Genomic DNA, 19,557 nt, shown 5'->3' with positions numbered 1-19,557 from the left:
ATTTTATGGAATGAGAACACTAAGAATGTGCAAATAATTGCTATTAAGTATATGAACCAAGGAGTATCGTTTATATCGTTTTAAATCTACTAGATTTTATAATTCAAGGCCGCTTAATTGCCTGGGTCTTTGCGACATGCAAGGTCCTGAATGATACCCATAAATAAAGCATAAGTGGCCAATTTTTCAAATTATAGTCAACACTTCAGAGGTCTTTGAGCAAGCATTATGCTGATGGCCATCCCACTTATCTCATTGTCATTATAACATTTCCATAATTGTTATTCACGTTTTAGGGGTTAAAATAACTGAAACCTCCAGACTATGTATAGGGAAAAACAAATATACTATGGATAGGTATGTTATATGCAGTGAGAATTTTCACAATATTGTGATTTAAAAATGTTATTATTTATTACATAGTTAACACTATACACAGGTACCAACAAAAAAAAATAGGGATTTATGTTATAAAATAACATATGAAAAAATTCATAATAAATTATCAATTTTTACTATAAAATTAAGATGTCACATATACTATCTGGCTACCTATCTAGGAGAATCATTCCATATGGAATCATCAAATGACATGGATCTATTTTTTGTGTAAATTTTCCTATTTGTTTCAAATTTGTGTGTACTTTATTACATAGTTAACACTATACCTACACAAGTATCAACAAAAAAAAAGGATTTATAAAACTATATTTATAAAATTATATTTAAAAACATATGCAAAAATTTATAACAAATTATCAGTTTTTACTCAAAGTCCCCTCATACCTACATAACTTTTTCTTTTATTGTGTTTATCTAAAGTCGCTCTGACAACCCAGGTCCTTGTTTACTGCACTTAAATACAACATTTGGATAAACTTTTAAGTGAGCAAATAACAGGCGAGAACATTTGGTTTTATATATTAAGATTAACAGATTTGTTTCATCGATTTAAAAAATTTGATCGTCTGGAGGCAATGACGTTCTTCGTTAAGAGTAGTTGAAAGGTCGGCTAGAATTCCGTGTTGATTTCTGAGTTTCGTGAGTCCTGGGCATGTCTCGATGATGTGGCTTACGGAGGCTGGTTCGTTGCATGCTGGGCATGTTTTGGGGGTGGCCTTACTCAGGAAAAGTCCGTGAGAGAATGTTGTATGTCCAATTCTCAGTCTAGTGATATAGCACTGGTCTTCTCTGCTCTGAGTGTATAGTCTTGATTAAGTTACATTGTTTCTGCTTTTGTGGAGATGAGACTGACTCTTAGACCAGTGAGTGTTCCATTCGTTCCATTCGTGATTTTTTACTGTCTTTTTGAAGTCGGTAGTAGTTGTAGGAAGTTGTTGCATTAGATCTGTACCTGTGATCGTAGCTTCTTTAGCTTCTTTGTCTGCTAATTCATTTCCTCTTATACCTTGGTGAGAGGGGACCCAGATTATTTTTACATTTTTGTAGATATTTATATTATTGATTCTAGATTGACAGTTCTGGATGATAGAGTCTATTGAACTGTAGTTTTGCATCGCTTCTATCGCTGATTTTGAGTCAGAGAATATGGCTGCATTTTCAATGTTGAGTTGCTTGATTAATTTACGGCTTTCTAGAATGGCATATGCCTCGCAAGAGAAAATAGAGAAGGACGACGGGAGTTTGTACCAATGAACTTTTAAACTCTTTCACAAATTTCGATCGCAAAATTTTTTTTAAATTGTTCATACTGGATATGATTTTGGAGTCGTATAAAAATCGCAACAAAAATATTTTACATACTTTAAGAATACCTGCTTATAAAATAATACGTATAAAATTCACAACAAAAGTTTCTTTAACTTACGAATAAAAAGACCAAGTACCAACAAGAAGGCAGTACCACCCTTAATAAATTTTTTGAGTAGATTCCAAGTAAAAGCTAACCCAAAATTTTATAGAGAATCTTTAAAAAAATTAATTTATAAATTTTATTCAATGCACGTATACGGCTTTCTTCAACGGTTTATTTTTTAAGTTTTATTTGATCAAAAATACCCTTTTTCTTTCTTATAAGAAATCAATAACAATTATAAAATAATAATCCATTATATTTACAATTAAATTTATAAGATTGATTTGATTTCGGTAACAAAAAAGTGTCTACAAATGCATAAAAAAAAAAAACAATTGAATAGATTACCTTCTAAATGGTAAATGTAATTTACATGAGAAAAAATATTTTTTTAAATACCCTAAAAAGTTATGTGAATATCTATTATATTAGTTAGAAATTATTTTTTTAATCATACACATACTTACTACATTAATATTATTAAATAAATAATAAATATTATAGAAAGTGATGAAACAAGCCTCTATAAAATAGGTTCAGTGGAATTTTTTTTTAATATTTATGAAGATAGATGATTGTGAAGAAACAAGGTTTTTTTTCAGAAGTAACAAGTGAAAACAAGCAACTGACTGAGTTAATTGTTGAAATACCATTTATAGACAGTGCTGATTACTCTATCCCATTACACAAGGGTACATGTCACATATACATTACTGACATCCCCATATAATACATACAATACAATTTACGCCTAATTTGCGCCCTCACGGGTAAAAAGTAATTTTTACGAAAAAATGTTTCAAACAAAAGTTGCTTATTTTTTTATAATGAATATTTTTATTCTAAAACTTTTGTTCTATTTCTAACGGTTTCCAAGATGGATCCTACGGACCCAAGACCCAATTGACCTATGTTAGTCATTTACGAACTCGACTTTACTTTTTACATCCAGAGTACGTCCTCATTTCAGCTTGATATCTTTTTTCGTTTTTGAGTTATCGTGTTGACAAACAGACGGACAGACAACCGAAAATGGGCTAATTAGGGGATTCTATAAACACCTATACCAAAATTTTGTTCATAGCATCAATATTTTTAAGCGTTACACTTGGGACTAAACTTAGACAAAACAAACAAAAAAGATAAAATAGGACCCGGAAAAATAACATTTTCCAGTGCAATTGTATATTTATATTTTTCTGTCAAAATTAACAATAATTATCTCGTGAAGAATGCGTCGCATCTAGATATTGATCGAAAAGATCGATAATCGAGATAGCGTATCCAGTTTACTGATCCAGGTAAGATGGTAAATGATTAAAAATGTAAAAATTTTTATTATCTTCCAAAACTTTCAAGGGAAGTTCCCGAATGTGAAAATTTTAGTAAATGAAAAAGTTGTTCAACTTGACCTTAACAAGAGCTTTTCAATGTTCTAATTGTCCTGTTCCAATGAATATCAAATACTATTCCAGGCTCCGAGATCTGTAAAGATATACCTAGAAACGGCATACTAACAAAATTTAAATAATATGTATAAATAAAAAAAATAGTCTGCTAAACTTTAATATGTGTTGTTATTACAACGAACAATAACAATAAATGGACGAAAATTTTTTTAAGCAAACATAAATCATTCTTTGACAGGAGAACGCAAATTTTCCCCTCTCATTCCCCTTCATTTAAAATCATCGTTTTAAATCAAAAACGTGTGTATTATTTTATATACGACTTTGGTAGTTGTAGTAGCGACTAATGGGAATGAGTGTGTGATATTGAAATCGGCATACAGTGACTAAAGGCATAAGCAGTCTTTCACCAGATATATGTTCTTCTCACCCTTAATCATATTTGAGTACCTAAAGTTATATTCACAATGTCATAAAATAAATGGTATTTAGAAAATTCCGAAATTAAATTTTTCTGATGGCATGTGGGTTTCCATACTTTTCAAGCTCAGATTTAGATTCAGTGAGTTAAAAACTCCTTTAATTTTATCAAGTCTTCGTAAAAACGAAGGTGAGAATTATAAGAATTCAATGATTCACATAGGATTTAACCGGCGACCTGAAGAAAGTAACTCGCACAACTCCAATTTTAATTTTCTTCTTAAATGATCTCTTTGATATTTCAACAAAGCTCCACCCGTTAGTTTTGTAGACTGGACACTTTAAGAAGCAGATAGCTGCCAAGCATGGGAAACATTTGTAAGAAAACATAAAAATTGCTGAAAATCAGTGCTTAGGACTTTCTTAGGGCGCCGAATTCATATATAACCGTGCTTCTCAAAGTGTAACCGTGTTTCTCAAAGTAGGCGATATTGCCTCCTTATGGGCCATAGGGTATATAGGGAGCGGTAAGGCTAATTTCTAATTAAATTGAATGTATTTGCACACATTAAAACATAAAATATCGTGTAAAAATTCCATATAGGGAGTTCTGAAAAAAAAAACGATTCTCGAAGTGGGTGGGAGACGAAATACGTTGGAGAACCTTTGATATATAATGCCAATTTTATGTTTTTTCTTATGCAGGCTACGGCCAAAAGTTGCTTCTATAAAACCGAGTATCTATAAATACGAGCCTCGGTTGCGAATGTGCGAATGTTTGACAACTACAAATTAACGAGCCAAGTAATTTACTGAACTACCGTTGTATCAATAAGAACGAAATTTCTGTGTTTGCAAATGTAATTTTGCTAACTAACGAATGCAATATTAGTATATTGCACGACAAGCGCGAACAATTTGCACACGACAGTGCATTTGAAATGCGCTTATATGTTAGTGAAAATTAACTCTAGTTTCATAATTTACTATTTTTTTTACTATTATTTAGGTGGTATTGAATTTTTTTCACAATAACAAATATCTAATTATCCGTACAATGGACAATTAACTATTTCTCGCACGAAAAAACACGCGTAAAGAATGTACTTATCGCGCAGACGAAAAAAAATAAATTATATCGTCTAAATATATCACTAGAACGTATATATGTTTAATATAAAAGTGCAATAGTTGATTGTCCTGTGAAACCAAAGCAAGCCGTCATATATGGAAGGAATGAACGAGTATAACCAAACCAACAATTTACTACATCTATGATGTGATCCATCATCCGACTGTCACTTGTTATTGTTACGGAAATCTACAACAATATTGTAAACTCAATAATATAATATAATATTATACACACAAACGAACGACATTCAAAAAACTTACTAAATTTGACTAGCTATAAAATTATAAATATTACAGTTGAACTTCGATCAAAAAGAAAAGAAATGTTTCCATATACTCCCATATGGCACGTAAAAAACATCCATGAACCCTAACTTTCTGTCGGGCGGTAAAATTAGCTTCTGACTTGAGCTGTCATTTTCGAGATAGAAGGGGCATTAAAATGAATAAAAATTAAAAAAGTCTCTGCTCTTTGCCAAATAAGATCTGTACAAGTGTTACATAATAACCGCACAAATGTTACGTAATGCTAGCAAACATATCGCCCCTTCCCTTCCCAACTAAAATCAATCAAACCATGTTCCCCTATTTCGGGCTTTGGGAGGAGGGAGAGAAGTAAATGTCTGCCAGCAGTGTGTAACGTTTGTGTGATCATCAAGGAGCTTACTTGGTAAGGCACAGAAAATTTTCTCAATTATGAAAGAAAATGCTCCACATCAATTCAGGAGCTTATTTACTACGCGGCAGACTGTAAGGGTTTTTTTTACGTGCCATATCCTAGAATACTGTAAATAAGTTCAAAAAAAGTAAACAAATTTTCAGTATTGTGTTTCTAAACACCCAGAAAACTATAATTTTCAAGGTGTCGGTCAACAAACACTTGTTATTGAATATCGGACAAAATGACTTTTTCATTTGTTATGTGATGATTTTTCTGTTATAATGATAATAATAACAGTTATCCATTAATTTCAAGCTTGATCACACAATCGAAAATTTTTCCGACCCTGTAAAGGAGGGCAACTCGGCCCGCTACTAGTATGAATAGCGATCAGATTCATGTGTTCAAGTTTTTCAAAGTAAACGTGAAACTAAATTACCGAAGTAGGCTAGAATTATTGTTTAAATTTAAACAATTGAAGTAAGTTGTGTAGGAATCAAATTTCCGGTCCATTTTTTGGGCTACATACAAGTCTATTAGGTATAGCTTATAATATTTCACACTGACTAACCTGTTCAATGTTTTGCTGCATCACTGTATGTCCTGCCTTAACTTCAACTGGATTTCCCAACGTTTTTTTTTTTTTATTCATATATTCTTCTTCACCGCGCTTCCACCATTACATCTTTTTTTTGACATCAAAATCATTTTATAGTTGCCAATTCTGTTGGGTTTTCGAAATGATATTTTGAACAAAAGTCGTTGGTTTTTTTATAGGCATATTTTCGCCATATAAAATCCCTAACCGTTTTCGAACAATTTTCTCTTTCTTTAACACTACTGTTTTAAATAAAAGAAATTTTCGAAAACTTGTAAAACTTGTGCAAAACTTTTAAATACAAAAATGATTCTTTTAATTAATAATACTAACAATTTTTATTCGAATCATTTCTTTAAAACTCAACGTTTTCATTTCGTCAAGAAAGCTCAAAATCCGATAATAGTGGCGAGTTATGTTCAAATTTAAACTGGTGCAAATTTCAATTTAAGATCTTTTTCGATAATCTTAAATCTACGTTTTCTTAAAGACTAAAACAATTAACGCATCAAAAGCACTTGATCAAAATTTTATGAAGTAAAACAAATTGGTTTTTCGTATTTATTACTAGAGTGTACCCACCCGCTTCGTTTAAAAGTAAAGATTGATAAAGATTGTTCTCGCTTTTCCCCTTTCTATAACACGCGAATTAATGGTAAGCATTGTTTTACACAAGTAAAATATATGTATGGTTTTCTATTTTTTTAAATATATAATAGTCGTAATTATTCATTGAGTATATCAGAAAAGATGGCCGTGAAATATTTTATATTGACTATTTTTACAGAAATCTTTAATACTTAAGGTAGTTCCAGCATGAAATCACTTTTCGACAGATTTGGCCGAATTTTTTTCTCGGGTTTATAATAGCTTTATTTATGAATTCCTAAAATTTCATAATTTTTGGCCGTTTAGATCGCGAGATATTTAAAGACAAAGTTCGCGATTTTGAGGGTCATGTCCCATTTAAAGCATGTAAAATGTCCGGTCTCTCCAACTATTTTTTATGATATTATTATATATTGAAGAAAAAGTAGAAAAAAATGTTTATACAATAAAATTCTAAAAAAAAAATTTAGAAATTAATTTTCACTTTCGAGATACTAATTTTGACGTAAATTGATCGAAATTGGGACGTTGGCATAATTATTTCCCATTTTAAACGGTCAAAATTTCTGAAACTTTGGGAATTAATAGTAAGCATTATTAAATTCTTAAATTTAATTTTTCGTTAAATTATGTCGAAAAAAATTTTAACCATAGCTTTAGCATAGGAACTGCAGATACCATGCTGGAAATACCTTAATCAGATTTGACTGTACTTCTCTCTACATAGAAATTCTCTTTTAAACATACAATGCGTAATAATAATAATAATAAGACATAGAAAATAGAAACATTGCACATATTTTTAAGCAAACAAACTTTATATTATAACCGTTGCGCAACATTCGTTATTGCAACATTCATTCTTATCCTTAACTTAGACAGATTAGTTATTTAAGGTACAGTAGATACAGTCAGCATCGCATCTATCGTATCTATAGAATATATTTATAAACATATCATTTGATGTGAGTCCGCATAATTGCTTTAATTTAATATTTTGACGGGGATCAAATTGGCTTTGTGCGAATGAATATTTTATTATTATTATTATTCATTTAAGAAAACTTTTGTATTAAAATATCATTAAATATATTATATTTCTTATATGTATATAAGGAGTGTATTTAAATATATTTACATTTTAAAATCATCAAAATTAGATTACTTATCAAACAAAAATTTTTATTAATAAATTTCTATCACTATAGGGGAAGTTGGGGCACAGTAAAACAACCGTAATATTTGTATGTTATTTTAAGAAAATTTCGGAATGAAATACATATATTAATTGGGTAAAAATGATTAACGTTGCGTACTTCTAAGGATTTCCAAAATCTAACTTCACTTTTCTGTTTGTTCAATGAGAAGAGGCAAAGTTCAGAGTTTTAAGGGGCATTAAAGTATAGTATTAAGTTTTTGTATAATACGGGAACATATTTCAAGAAATGGAACTACATATTTTTTTGTAGCCAAAAATTCCTGGTTTTCAATTTTTGGCAAATATATAGTTTTATTAAACAAAAAAAATTAAACCTCTGTTTGACCATATAAACGTTCCCGTATAAAATAATCATTCCGTTAAAATGAATGAGTTGATACGTGTTTTCGCGTTTTCAGATTTTCCATTTATTATTCAAAATATAAGGAATCTCTCCATATCGGTAGTCTATAAAAATGATCAAAATAATAAATTAAAGATCTTTTATTAATAATTTTAAAAACTAACAACAGGAAGTTACTATTATTAAAATGATCAAACCACCATAATTCGAAAAGACATTAAATTTTCTCGGTGGTAAAAAATATTTGACAAAAATACTAATTAGAAAGACAAATTATTATTTTTTTTTTAAATTTATATATTTTCCTTGTTTTTGTAATTTATTCATTTTTAGTTGTTTCCATTAATTATTACCTGAAAAAGAATCAGAAATAGTAATTAGGATCAGATCTTTCTTATAGGCAGCGATGGAATCAATAATGGAGTAAAAATTACAATTTTGTTTTTTGAAGACAAGACTGACAAGAATGAAATGATTTAAGATATTAAACGTATCTAAAAAAATTAGACCAAGTTCATTTTCCATGTCTTTTTTTTCTCTGCCATATATAATAATTAAAAGACTTTAAATAAAAAAATTGAAATAAAAAATAAAATAATTTAAGTTTTTAATTTAAAACTAAGAAACATTTCTATATCAAATATAGTTGAAGCAATGAGATAAAATTTAGTTTTCCAACGCTCCCTCTTAAAAGAAATTGTCATTGGAAATAAAAAACCACGTCATATTTCTACTTCGTATGATAAGAGCCAAGAGGAAGTGATTTCAATTTAAGTGTTGAAAGGGTTGATAAAAATTTTTTATTATAAACGCAACCCATTTTAATTTTTCTGTCAACTACTTTCTTTTAACATTTACGGCATTCAAAAAAGAAAATCTAAAAATAAGCAATATTTTAGTCACGATTTAAGAATTAACTAAAAAATTAGTAGGTAATCTAATAGCGAAATTTACAAGTTAAGTGTGTTTATATCTAAATATTGTCGTATTTTTGAAATTATTAGGGCAAAAATTTCCGATTCATTCCACTTTATTTTTAAATGTGTAACATATAACATAAATTTAATTTTCAAAAAAGCTAACTATACAGACCATGACTTTTTAATTCAGTATATTCTGGCATATAAAACTGTTTTCTTGCATATTTTTGCATTTCTTCGTTATATTTCGATACTTCTGTGCAGTTATTAAACTTCGTTCTAAATTTAATACGATAACAATTAAATTTTTTTTTAATTTGAAAATAGCATTTCATCCATAAAAATGAAATCTATTTACCAGATATTCAAATACCGTCTTGATGATTTTTTCCTGCGGTTGAAATGGTTGCCCGTTGACAAATAAACGGAATAACATCAGGTTGTCGGTTACATAAAGGTCTATAATTATCTACAAGAAAAGATTCCTTTTTCCCACATCCATTAAACTTCTTTTGAATATCTTCGGAGCTATCGTCTAATTTAAAATAATTCAAATTGTACTGTATTAATTTTAATAAATTTAGCACGAAAAAAAATTAGTGAAAATTGATAGTGGTAATTTTTTAATTATTATGAACACCTTCTGATGATAATTGTTTAGCCTAAAATTCCCTACCGATCTCTACATGTTTTTCCGTAGTTTTCAAATAGATTAAAAATTTCACACTCTTTGTTAATTTAACTTTAAACTGGTGTGTTTTTTTCTAAAATGCATAGTTTATGAAAAAAATTATTCCAAAAATACGAAAGATTGAGAACAATCGAAATATACAGATCGTTTGGAAACTTTATGCTTAACAAATTTTATTAGAAGTATATTTTCTCTAAAATTCAAAGTTTTAAAAAAAAATTAAAAAACCACCAAAAACACTACTTTGATGGTTCTTTTTCGACTAAATCGCAAAAAATTATTGAAAATCGTTGATTTTTCCGAAATCTTTCTTCTTTCTGCTCAAATGAAAATTTTTATTCTACAGATAAAACAAAAGGCAAACTAGTTGCTTCAACTTGCTGCAACTGTAACATTTTCAAAAATTTGACGAGCATGTGAAGATATTTATGAACTTCACATTAGGGTCTACAGACCCGAGAAGAATTTGATCCAAAAAAATAATTTTAGAAAGACGGAAGTAGTTAAATTTTATTTAAATTCGATGGTGCGTACATTTATCGAAGAGGGCAAACGATTTAAATAGTTCTAGTTTTAAAGGAGTTAAATTTTCAATCTTTGTGAATAATGTTTAAATTTACTAACCTTGTGAAACAATTGATAATTTTGATTTCAGCGAGTCACAACATGTACACCTGGGTAATTTTTCTTCAGAATCTTCGAAATTGTAATAATTTATTAATATTTTTTTCGGAATAAAAAAATTTATTGATCTTACCATTTGATTGATGTGAAAATGTTGAATAATGGCTGACATAAGTTTTCTTTCGTTTAGAATACGAATCTTTAGATAATGCTGTTTTGACTGCATCGGGAGGTAAAGGAATTTCAAAACATGAACATTTGGCAGTTAGTATTTGTTGAGATTTAGAGTAGTCTCTGCTTACAACTACAGCTTGACAATTATTAGTGCAATGATCACAATGTGTGGAGCTGCTCTTGGGTAGCTTCAACAAACCTTTCTGTATCAATTTTTGTTTTAAGGATTCGGATGGCATTTTTATTGTCACTTTAAGAAGATAATATTTATTTAATTCTATCTTTACATTTGAAGAAGAACAATTTCGTTTGCAAACATTTTTTCTTAATTATAAACTTAAAAAAAACTAGGTCGGTGTTCATTTATCCCATTTTATCAAAAATAGAAATTTAGTTGAAATATACATAAAATGGCAAAAATATTTTCAAATTTGAAACATCGAGAGGCTAATCTTCGAAAGAAGAAGTTAATTAAACTTCCTTGTGTAGATTATCCTTTTTTTTTTCAAAATAATAATCTATGGTAATTTTGTGAATAGCTTAATTTCAAAAAGGCATCTAATTTTTTAAATAAGCTCAATAAATACCACGATTTGAAAAAAACGAAAAAAATTAAAGGAATCATAAAATATTCATACATGATACTCCTGAAATTACAATAATATGCATAAACTGCAATCTTACCAGCAGATGTGTCATTTTTAACAGATTGATAATCGATTTCTTGAATAAATGTGCTAGACAAACTTATGTCACCTAATTTTTAAAAAGGAAAAAAATTTTAGCAAATAAATTAAAATAACAGAACATTTGATGAAATCGTTTTTTAAAATATGCAGTAAACTCAAAAATTCTATATAAAAGCGGAGATTCAAAAGCTTAAATTTACTTCTTTATACTTTTTTTAAATTGCAACTCTTTATGAGACCTCAGGAGCAGCAACGTAATAGAAGGGCTTCCATAAGCCCGTGAGATGTTAAATAATATGATCAAAAGGATAAAAAACAGATAAATAGCATCATGAAATGCGAAATTAGGAAAAATTATGTGGGAAACTGTGTTAATATATAAAAATCGCCATAAAATTTTAAAATTAGCTAAGAATATTATAAATATCAATACACTGTATTACAAGATAAAATATCTTACTGTTTAACGATACGGCACATTTATTATCTTGAGGCTGATTATCGCATGATAGGTGTTTTGCAAGACAATGAGGACATACTTCTTGAATGCTTTCAACACTCAGAACATCTAAATAAATGATACATAAGATTCAAACGAAATGATTAAGTCGGGTAAAAGAAAAATTTTAATTTCACTTAGAACGAGTTTCAGATTTAAAATAATATTTTTAGTGATCCAAATTTCCAAAAAAATAAATTCCCCAGACTTTTTTAACACGAAGTTGTACAGAAATTTTGCAGTTGTAACAATTGATGCAAGGGGCGTTCAGATCTGGGTCCCGATCCATTTTTGGCATATGGAACTATAATCTACATAAATTTTAGTTTCTTTTCTACTTTTGTCATTATTTAAAGTTTAAAATAGTCAATGAATTATTGAACTCACCTTTGGTTTTGTGACACGTTAAATCTGGCCTCGTTGACGATTTAACAAGAGCTGGAGCATCTATTTATAGAAAAAAATTGTGTTTTCCATTAAGAATGTACGAATGTGTTTTCCATGAAGAGTATTCAAATGGAATATTATGGGCTTTCCATAATAGAGAATTAAAACTTTAAACTTAAATTAAACGATTTGTATGTGAAATATAACCCATATCGAAAGAGCTATACCCAAATGTATTATGTGTTACTGCTAACGGCTGCAAATTTTTTGCCATTATGCAGTACAAGCAACCCGGTTCGGTCTCGCACGGAACATATATGAACCAGTTTTTCACCCCCCTCCCCCAGGATACAGCATCCTAGTAGGCACCACCAAGTATGTACCCGGTTTACCCTTACGTGGGCATATACCGATTTTTGTATGTATAGCACATAAGAATTTATTATTTACACAATTTACGAAAATTTAATTAGGATATACTGTACATAAAAACCTTCTGGAAAAAAGTATCTACACGATGGTGGAAACTGTTTCAAAATATGTGACGCGGTTTAGAAGGAACTATCAGATAAACATACAGACAGAGATGTATAATGAATTTCTTTTATATAAAATGTATAGAGAGGAGCAAATGAGCCAATTGCCGATTTGCTCCTTTTCAAATTCGCGCTTGCTTCATACAAAATTTGTTCAACTTAGTATCACCTGCAGATAATTATAATGCATAAAAGCCTTAAAGATATAACCCAATCCATCGGGTTCATCGTCTTATAAAATTTCAAAACCTACAAATAGTTTAAAAAACATATTGTTTTTCCGATATGACCTAACAATAGGGTATGTTTATCCTTATAGTTTCGGTGTAAATACGTATATAATAGATTACATTGATTTGATTTTTACTCACTCTCAACACATTCGCATTTTTCACAGATCGAAACAGTCGACAAAAATATTTCCAAATTTGATGATTCTTGTGACTTTATACCTAAAATTAATATTAATAGCCAAAAATTAATGGAAAAAATTCGAACCCATCCTTGTTTCCTTAATTCTTATTATATGCTTTTTATACCATTGTTAATTTAAATAAGTCTTGAAATCGTAAGTAACCTTCTATTTGTCATGGGTGGTTCAAGAGGAGGGTAGGTCAGGCAATCTGCCCTCTTGATCTCGATTTGCGACTGATTTAGTTGGTTAAGTATTTGATTATGAGAAAATGCTGTTGAATTTAGAAATTTTTAGGGTGAAAGTTTTTGATTTGCTCTATTCTAGATCACAAATTCTATCTTTGTCCCACATAGAGCTAAAAAAATTGAATAAATACCCAATATTTTCTGTAATTGAATCCATTACTTGATGAAATAATCCATAAGATAAAATAATAATTCTTCTTTTGAAAGTGAAACTGCATTCGGGGAAAATATTTGATTATTTCTGTTATGGAAATTATAAACTGCAGGTTTCGCCTGTTTATACCACTTAGTGCTTACCTACCTAATGAACACACTTACTTTCAACTTCACCTGATGACGAAAATGTTGATAAAATTGGATATCGTTTACACGTAACTGAATTTACTAAAGATTTAGTTAGTGGTGTTGTTTTCAAAAACTGATTTCGAAATCTTGTTTTCCAATTTCTTGTATCTATTCAAATAAATTATTTTATTGGAAAATTTAAAATGTTTTTTTTTTTAATATAGATATTTATTACCTGATATAGAAAAATTACAAATTGTACTTGCATCTACTTTGTCTGAATTTTTGATGAGAGTCTTTCTATTTGCCGGACCTTAGAACAAAATTGGTATTAAAATTGGTAAAATTATTTCGTAGATACATTTAATTTCAATCTTTTTATAACCTCTCTTCGAATCTCTAATGCTAGATTCCAAAAAAAAGTCTATCCATGCTAAGCCAACCTTTTGTAACCCAAACAAACTTAGTACGATTAAAGAGAATGGAGTTAGTATTATACTATACTTTAAAAGTCAAGGCAGTCATCCACGTAAGAAAGTCAAAAATTTTACTTGCTATTTAATTTTATCAACCTTGCAAGTTGCCTTCTAATGTTATCAACTAGCTATTTGTGTCTGCCCACTTTATTGGACAATTTCCAAGTCTTTTGATCTTATAGAACCGAAGTTGCGGCCCTCTATTATTAAAAATAAAGAAAACCACTCTACAAGATGGAAAAAGCTTACAACATAATAATGGTATTTCGTTCTGTTCCTTAAAAATATCTTGCCGAATTTTGTTATCTTCATTGTGATTTATTGGTATAAAATGATCCATGTCTCCAGCCTCAAAAACAAAATTAGTAGTTAATAAATACTTCCTATAAAATTCTAGATAACAGTTTTATTTTATTTATTTACTAACTATACCCCGTCAATGTGTATCTACCCGAACTACTCTTTTCGAACAACAAAGTCGAAAATTGGCCAAAAATATATCAAAACAAATATTAATTTCTCCTAAGACAGTTCTATTTGAGCCTCGAGTAAAAAATTCCCATCGATATCACGAGTTTAAAAAAAAATTCACCAAAATCCCGTAATACACACTATATACTTATACACATAAAAGTATATTACGGCTTGTCGCCAATTGTTTTGATGTGAATTCAACATTAGGCTTAAAAATACCTCATAATACTTGAGATCTTACAACTTTAAATTTACCAGTATAAATCATGTGGAAAATTCGAACCCAATATTTTATTTTTAATTCTTCATGAATGAGTTTTTGAGGTTTTATTGTATGATTATAATATAAAAACGGGGACTACGAATATAACAGCAACATTGATAAGACCTGCCCCAACATTCCTCTAACTTTGTTGTTAATGTTTACGAAAAATATGACAAAGGCCCGTGGTTAATTTTTCTTTAAATAAAAAGTTTTTTACCTTGAATATCCTGAGTAAAAATTAGACCTAAACATTCTGTAATAAAATAAAGGTATACAATTGAAATTGAAAAGTATGAATTAAAAAAAATATTAGGTGTTCAATTGGAAAATTAAGAACACCATTAGCATTGAATTTTTGTAACGTATACAGTTACAATTTACTATTACTTACAATTCATAATGGATTGAAAAATTTTGTAAATTCTTTGTTAAACTACCGGAATTTGGTAACACAGTGTATGATTTAAGAAAAATTTTGACAAATATTTTTTTTTAAACTTTAAAAACAAAAAAATGTCATATTGACAAAGGTCAACAAAATTTAATTTGTAATCGATTTATTTTTGTGTTTTCTACAGATTGTAAAATAATACTTTATTATTATTTATGAATGGAAAATTAAAAATTAATTGTATTGCAATAATTATAAGTAATTTTGTAAATGATTAAAATGAAAAAAAAGAAATGGCATACCACAACTGCAGTGCCGTTATATGGAAGCGAATGAATTACCTCGTTAGACCTATCCTGGAATTTGGAAATCGCGGTAGTTCGAGGAGCCGCAGAGTGGCTCTACCGTGCGTTAGCGGGCCGACCCACTGCATCGGGAGCCTTCCGCGGCTACAAGAATCGACCACGTGACGTCACCGACTGAGCAGATCTGCCTAGACTATATAGCGATCAATGTTCAGCTGTGCCATCACAAGACACACACTTCCATTTAACATAGCTAGTCATTCACATTATATAGTGCCAACATCTAAACATGTCACTAGTGAGAAGTTCATAATTTTAATTAATTATTTTATAATATTTCTTAAATTTAATTGAAATATAATTAGATATTTTAATTTATTTATATTTTACGCATAATTTAGCTCAACATTTTTCAAAATTGAATTTTCCTTTCAAATGTTAAATTAATTTAATAATTTTATATTGCATACAAATATAAATAATAACTATAGGCAATTTCATTAACATAAACGCACATATGACAGCACAGTTGCAGCTTATTATTTTAGTTATAATTTAGAAATTCCTTTTTTAGAAAATTTTGAAAGTTAAAACTTTATATCCTAAATAAGATTCTGAAGTTCCTGTAAATTTGATATTTATTTATGCCATTTAATGTAATATATTTTATCTACCACTCACACACTTTTTTGCGATTTCTCAAAAGGTTTGCAAAAATGATTTTTGGACATTAAAATCTTCTTAAAACTAGGTATTCAATTTTTTTAGTCACAATTAACTGCGGTACAGGTGCGAATAATCAAATGAATTAGAATAGCACTCTCATCAATTTATTCGCCAAAACAGATTTAAGCAAAATAAAAAATAACAAACATCAGTACAATGTATTGGATGTCTAACAAAGAAGAAATTAGATTTATTTTTAATGGATTTCTGCATTAAATATAATATACTTATTTATTTGCGTAAATTTTTCCGATTGGGACTTGTTCATTCCGTTCGAAAATTTTATAAAACGAGCTTGGTTTTTAATTTCTATTCATTTAAACTTCAACTAAATCAATTTTTTTAAATCAGGGATATCAGTAATAGGTGAAGAATTCTCCCTTCACGAATAGAAAAGTTGGTTTTTAAAAATCTTTTCTAGTATGCGAGATATGAACCATTTAATTTCCTAATTAAAGAAAGAGGAATATACCCACTAGTGAAGTCATACGTGGGTATCGCCATAGAAATTACATATAAAACCTTTTTAAGCTAAAAGGAAATGGGCATCATTGATTGCTTAAAACTTCTTCGTTTTTTAATTAATTTTAATTTCACCTTCAAATTTTGTTATGGTATCAAGTCTAGTTTTACATTTTTATGGATAATATCAGAATTATCCCCTATTATATGTCTAATAAGGGTATATTTATTTGATTAAAACAATGATGATTAGTTTTAAATTAATTTGTTTATTTAATTTTATATAATTTAAATTTAAGTCTTCGATAATTCGGTATGAATTTTTTTATGCGTATTTAAAGAACCAGCTTGACTAAATCGTTGACCACAAGTAGTACATTCATATGGTTTTTCTCCTGTATGCGTTCGTTTATGTGCTTTTAATCCTTGCGATTCGATAAATCCTTTCCCACAAATATCACAACTATGAATGCGTTCACCTGAATGACTACGCCTGTGAGCAGCTAATCGACTTGATGATGCATATTTTTTTGTACAAATGTTACAAGCAAAGGGTTTCTCTCCTGAAACAAATCCTTTATTAATAAAATAATGTATGGATTGGGTAGTTAACAATGATTCCCTTCTTCAAACAAAGTAAAGATATTGAATTTTTCAGATTTTTGAATCGCAATGTAAAAAAATCAGAAACGGAGCAAAGTTTTTAAAAATTGGGGACTTATTTCAACAAAAATTTTATTCGATATATTAATGCTAGCGGGCCCATTCGTTGATATATTTAAATAAATTTTTACAAAGGAAATTTTGTGTAGAATTTTATAAGGATTACTTTTGTACTTAGGCTTAAGTCCGTTAAATCGTGACTGTTAATACACTATTTTTCAGATATCCGTATAAAACACAGGTAATTATTTTCATTATTTTCCCACCCATCATTATTTTCAATCTTTCATTCTTTATTTATAAAACACTTTCCATTACATAATTTCGATTATGTGGATGGAGGAAAAGAGATTCGTAAAGTCTAGGAATTGGTAGATAATGCGTCCCCAACGAAACTCTTGAAGAGAATCATGTCTTCTTTCATCTAGAATTCGTTAAGGGAAACTGTAGAAAATTATTATATAAGGTCTGTCGTACTAAATAACGTATGTTAATTTTGTTTAATAATTACCGGTATGAGATCTCATATGTTTAGTAAGATCTCCGCTTCTAGCACATCGTTTATCACATATAGAGCAAGCATATGGTTTTACACCAGTGTGAACTCGTTTATGAATTTCCAATTGACTATTCTGAGTGAATTTTTTATTACATTCTGTACATGCAAATGGAAATTCTCCAGTATGTTTTCTCATATGAATTTGGACATAGTACGATTGAGTAAAACTTTTACCACATTCGGTACACAAATAAGGACGTTCGCCTGTATGTATACGCATATGCTTCGTTAAAACAAATGAATGTGAAAAAGATTTATAACAAACTTGACATGTGTAATTTTTTTCACCACTATGTGTTTTCATGTGCGCCCACAAGCCACTTGGATCAGAAAATCGTTTCCCACAAGCTGAACATATGATAGGTTTCTCTCCTAGAAAATAACTTTTATTTAGTTTTGTATCAAATAATGTAGACTAAATAGATAGCTCAAAATCAGAAAAACATAAATATTTGATTTTTCAAGATAATAACAAATACAGTATAAAAGTGATACGGATAATAGGCTTTTGTCTTAAAGAAAAATTGGTTTATACGTTACAATAATATTCGATATTCGATTATTTTACATTTTCAGAAACCAATTCTAATTTACTTCAAAAACAGTGTAAAGTGTAATGGTGTCTTGAATGACATCACGACTTGCCAAGCAATTTTTGGGTATAAAAGTTTCTAGCAGTTGTAAGTAATCCATCATTTTGTGTATGACAATAATGTAACCGATGTAATCGTGTTCGTTCTATTAAAATGTAAATAGTATTAATAGCGTTTGGGATGGCGTTACGTAATACTTTTTTATTGGCGTTTGCTGTCACGTGACTGAATACTTAATTTTACTGGATTTATATTCAAAAAATGTCTATTTTTTTATATAAAAATAATTTTGTATTTTTATACCATGCATACATGTAATATGCAAGGTATACTAAGTTTAGAAAGTAATATACTTGAATTGAATTTTGAAAATTATGCGCCAAAGAAACTATAAAATTTTTTTTATAGATAAATGATGAAAATCAAAAATCACAGCTTTAGAAAAACGTTCTTTTGATTTTAAGCCAAGACTAATATATAAAAATTACCCGTGTGTGTTCTTGTATGAAGTGCTAAAACATTTTTTTCATAAAAGCCCTTATTACAAATTTTACAAAAATATCGTTTTTCACCTTTATGTGTTCTTATATGACGTTGAAAATTACCAGATTCGGAAAAACCTTTTGAACATATTGAACATTTAAAGCGCTTATTTTTCATATGTGTGAGAACATGCCTACGTAAAATTTTTATATCACTAAACGATTTTGAGCATTTAGTACATGTTAACACATTTTCTTCTAATTTAGGATGCGTTATCATGTGAGTTTCCAAATCTGATTGTGATTCAAAGCATTCTTTACATTCAGAACAGGGTATGCAATTTTCTGGATTAATTTGGGATTTATATTCGAATATGCTTTCATTTTCTTTATTTGTTTTCTGAATTATAATTTCATCATCATTGTCTTCGTTACTTTGCAACGAATTATCAAAATCAATTAAATTTTCGGATTTAATATCAAAATC

The 19,557-nt window shown here is 29.1% G+C and overlaps 2 protein-coding genes across 2 annotated transcripts; both read right to left on the bottom strand.

Moving 5' to 3' along the window:
- Positions 1-9,306: 9,306 nt before the first annotated feature.
- LOC123296497 lies at positions 9,307-15,142 on the bottom strand. Its single transcript, XM_044877982.1, has 12 exons — positions 15,107-15,142; positions 14,400-14,499; positions 13,910-13,987; positions 13,708-13,842; positions 13,101-13,181; positions 12,194-12,253; positions 11,768-11,875; positions 11,303-11,374; positions 10,578-10,868; positions 10,445-10,516; positions 9,488-9,664; positions 9,307-9,408 (listed from the first exon to the last, which is right to left on the bottom strand). The coding sequence occupies exons 2-11, from the start codon at positions 14,488-14,490 to the stop codon at positions 9,495-9,497; spliced, it is 1,158 nt and encodes a 385-aa protein (XP_044733917.1). The 5' UTR covers positions 14,491-14,499; positions 15,107-15,142; the 3' UTR covers positions 9,307-9,408; positions 9,488-9,494.
- A 1,925-nt stretch (positions 15,143-17,067) lies between these two features.
- LOC123296088 (gastrula zinc finger protein XlCGF52.1-like) lies at positions 17,068-19,521 on the bottom strand. The gene is made up of 3 exons (XM_044877549.1): positions 19,077-19,521; positions 17,948-18,367; positions 17,068-17,336 (listed from the first exon to the last, which is right to left on the bottom strand). Exons 1-3 carry the CDS (start codon positions 19,348-19,350, stop codon positions 17,068-17,070), a joined length of 963 nt encoding a protein of 320 aa, XP_044733484.1. The 5' UTR covers positions 19,351-19,521.
- Positions 19,522-19,557: the final 36 nt, after the last annotated feature.

The sequence above is a fragment of the Chrysoperla carnea genome, chromosome 3 (genome assembly GCF_905475395.1).
Source record: "Chrysoperla carnea chromosome 3, inChrCarn1.1, whole genome shotgun sequence".
NCBI classification, from domain to species: Eukaryota; Metazoa; Arthropoda; class Insecta; order Neuroptera; family Chrysopidae; genus Chrysoperla; species Chrysoperla carnea.
This window is presented reverse-complemented; position numbering and strand designations above follow the sequence as displayed.

Coding starts and splice junctions, on each gene's coding strand:
- LOC123296497 (XM_044877982.1), bottom strand. CDS start 14,490: ATGGATCATTTTATACCAATAAATCACAATGAAGATAACAAAATTCGG. Junction 13,988..14,399: donor CGAAATACCATTATTATGTT/GTAAGCTTTTTC, acceptor TTTTGTTCTAAG/GTCCGGCAAATAGAAAGACT. Junction 11,876..12,193: donor AACGTGTCACAAAACCAAAG/GTGAGTTCAATA, acceptor TCATTTATTTAG/ATGTTCTGAGTGTTGAAAGC.
- LOC123296088 (XM_044877549.1), bottom strand. CDS start 19,350: ATGATAACGCATCCTAAATTAGAAGAAAATGTGTTAACATGTACTAAA. Junction 18,368..19,076: donor TCATACAAGAACACACACGG/GTAATTTTTATA, acceptor GTTATTTTCTAG/GAGAGAAACCTATCATATGT. Junction 17,337..17,947: donor ACATATGAGATCTCATACCG/GTAATTATTAAA, acceptor GATTTGTTTCAG/GAGAGAAACCCTTTGCTTGT.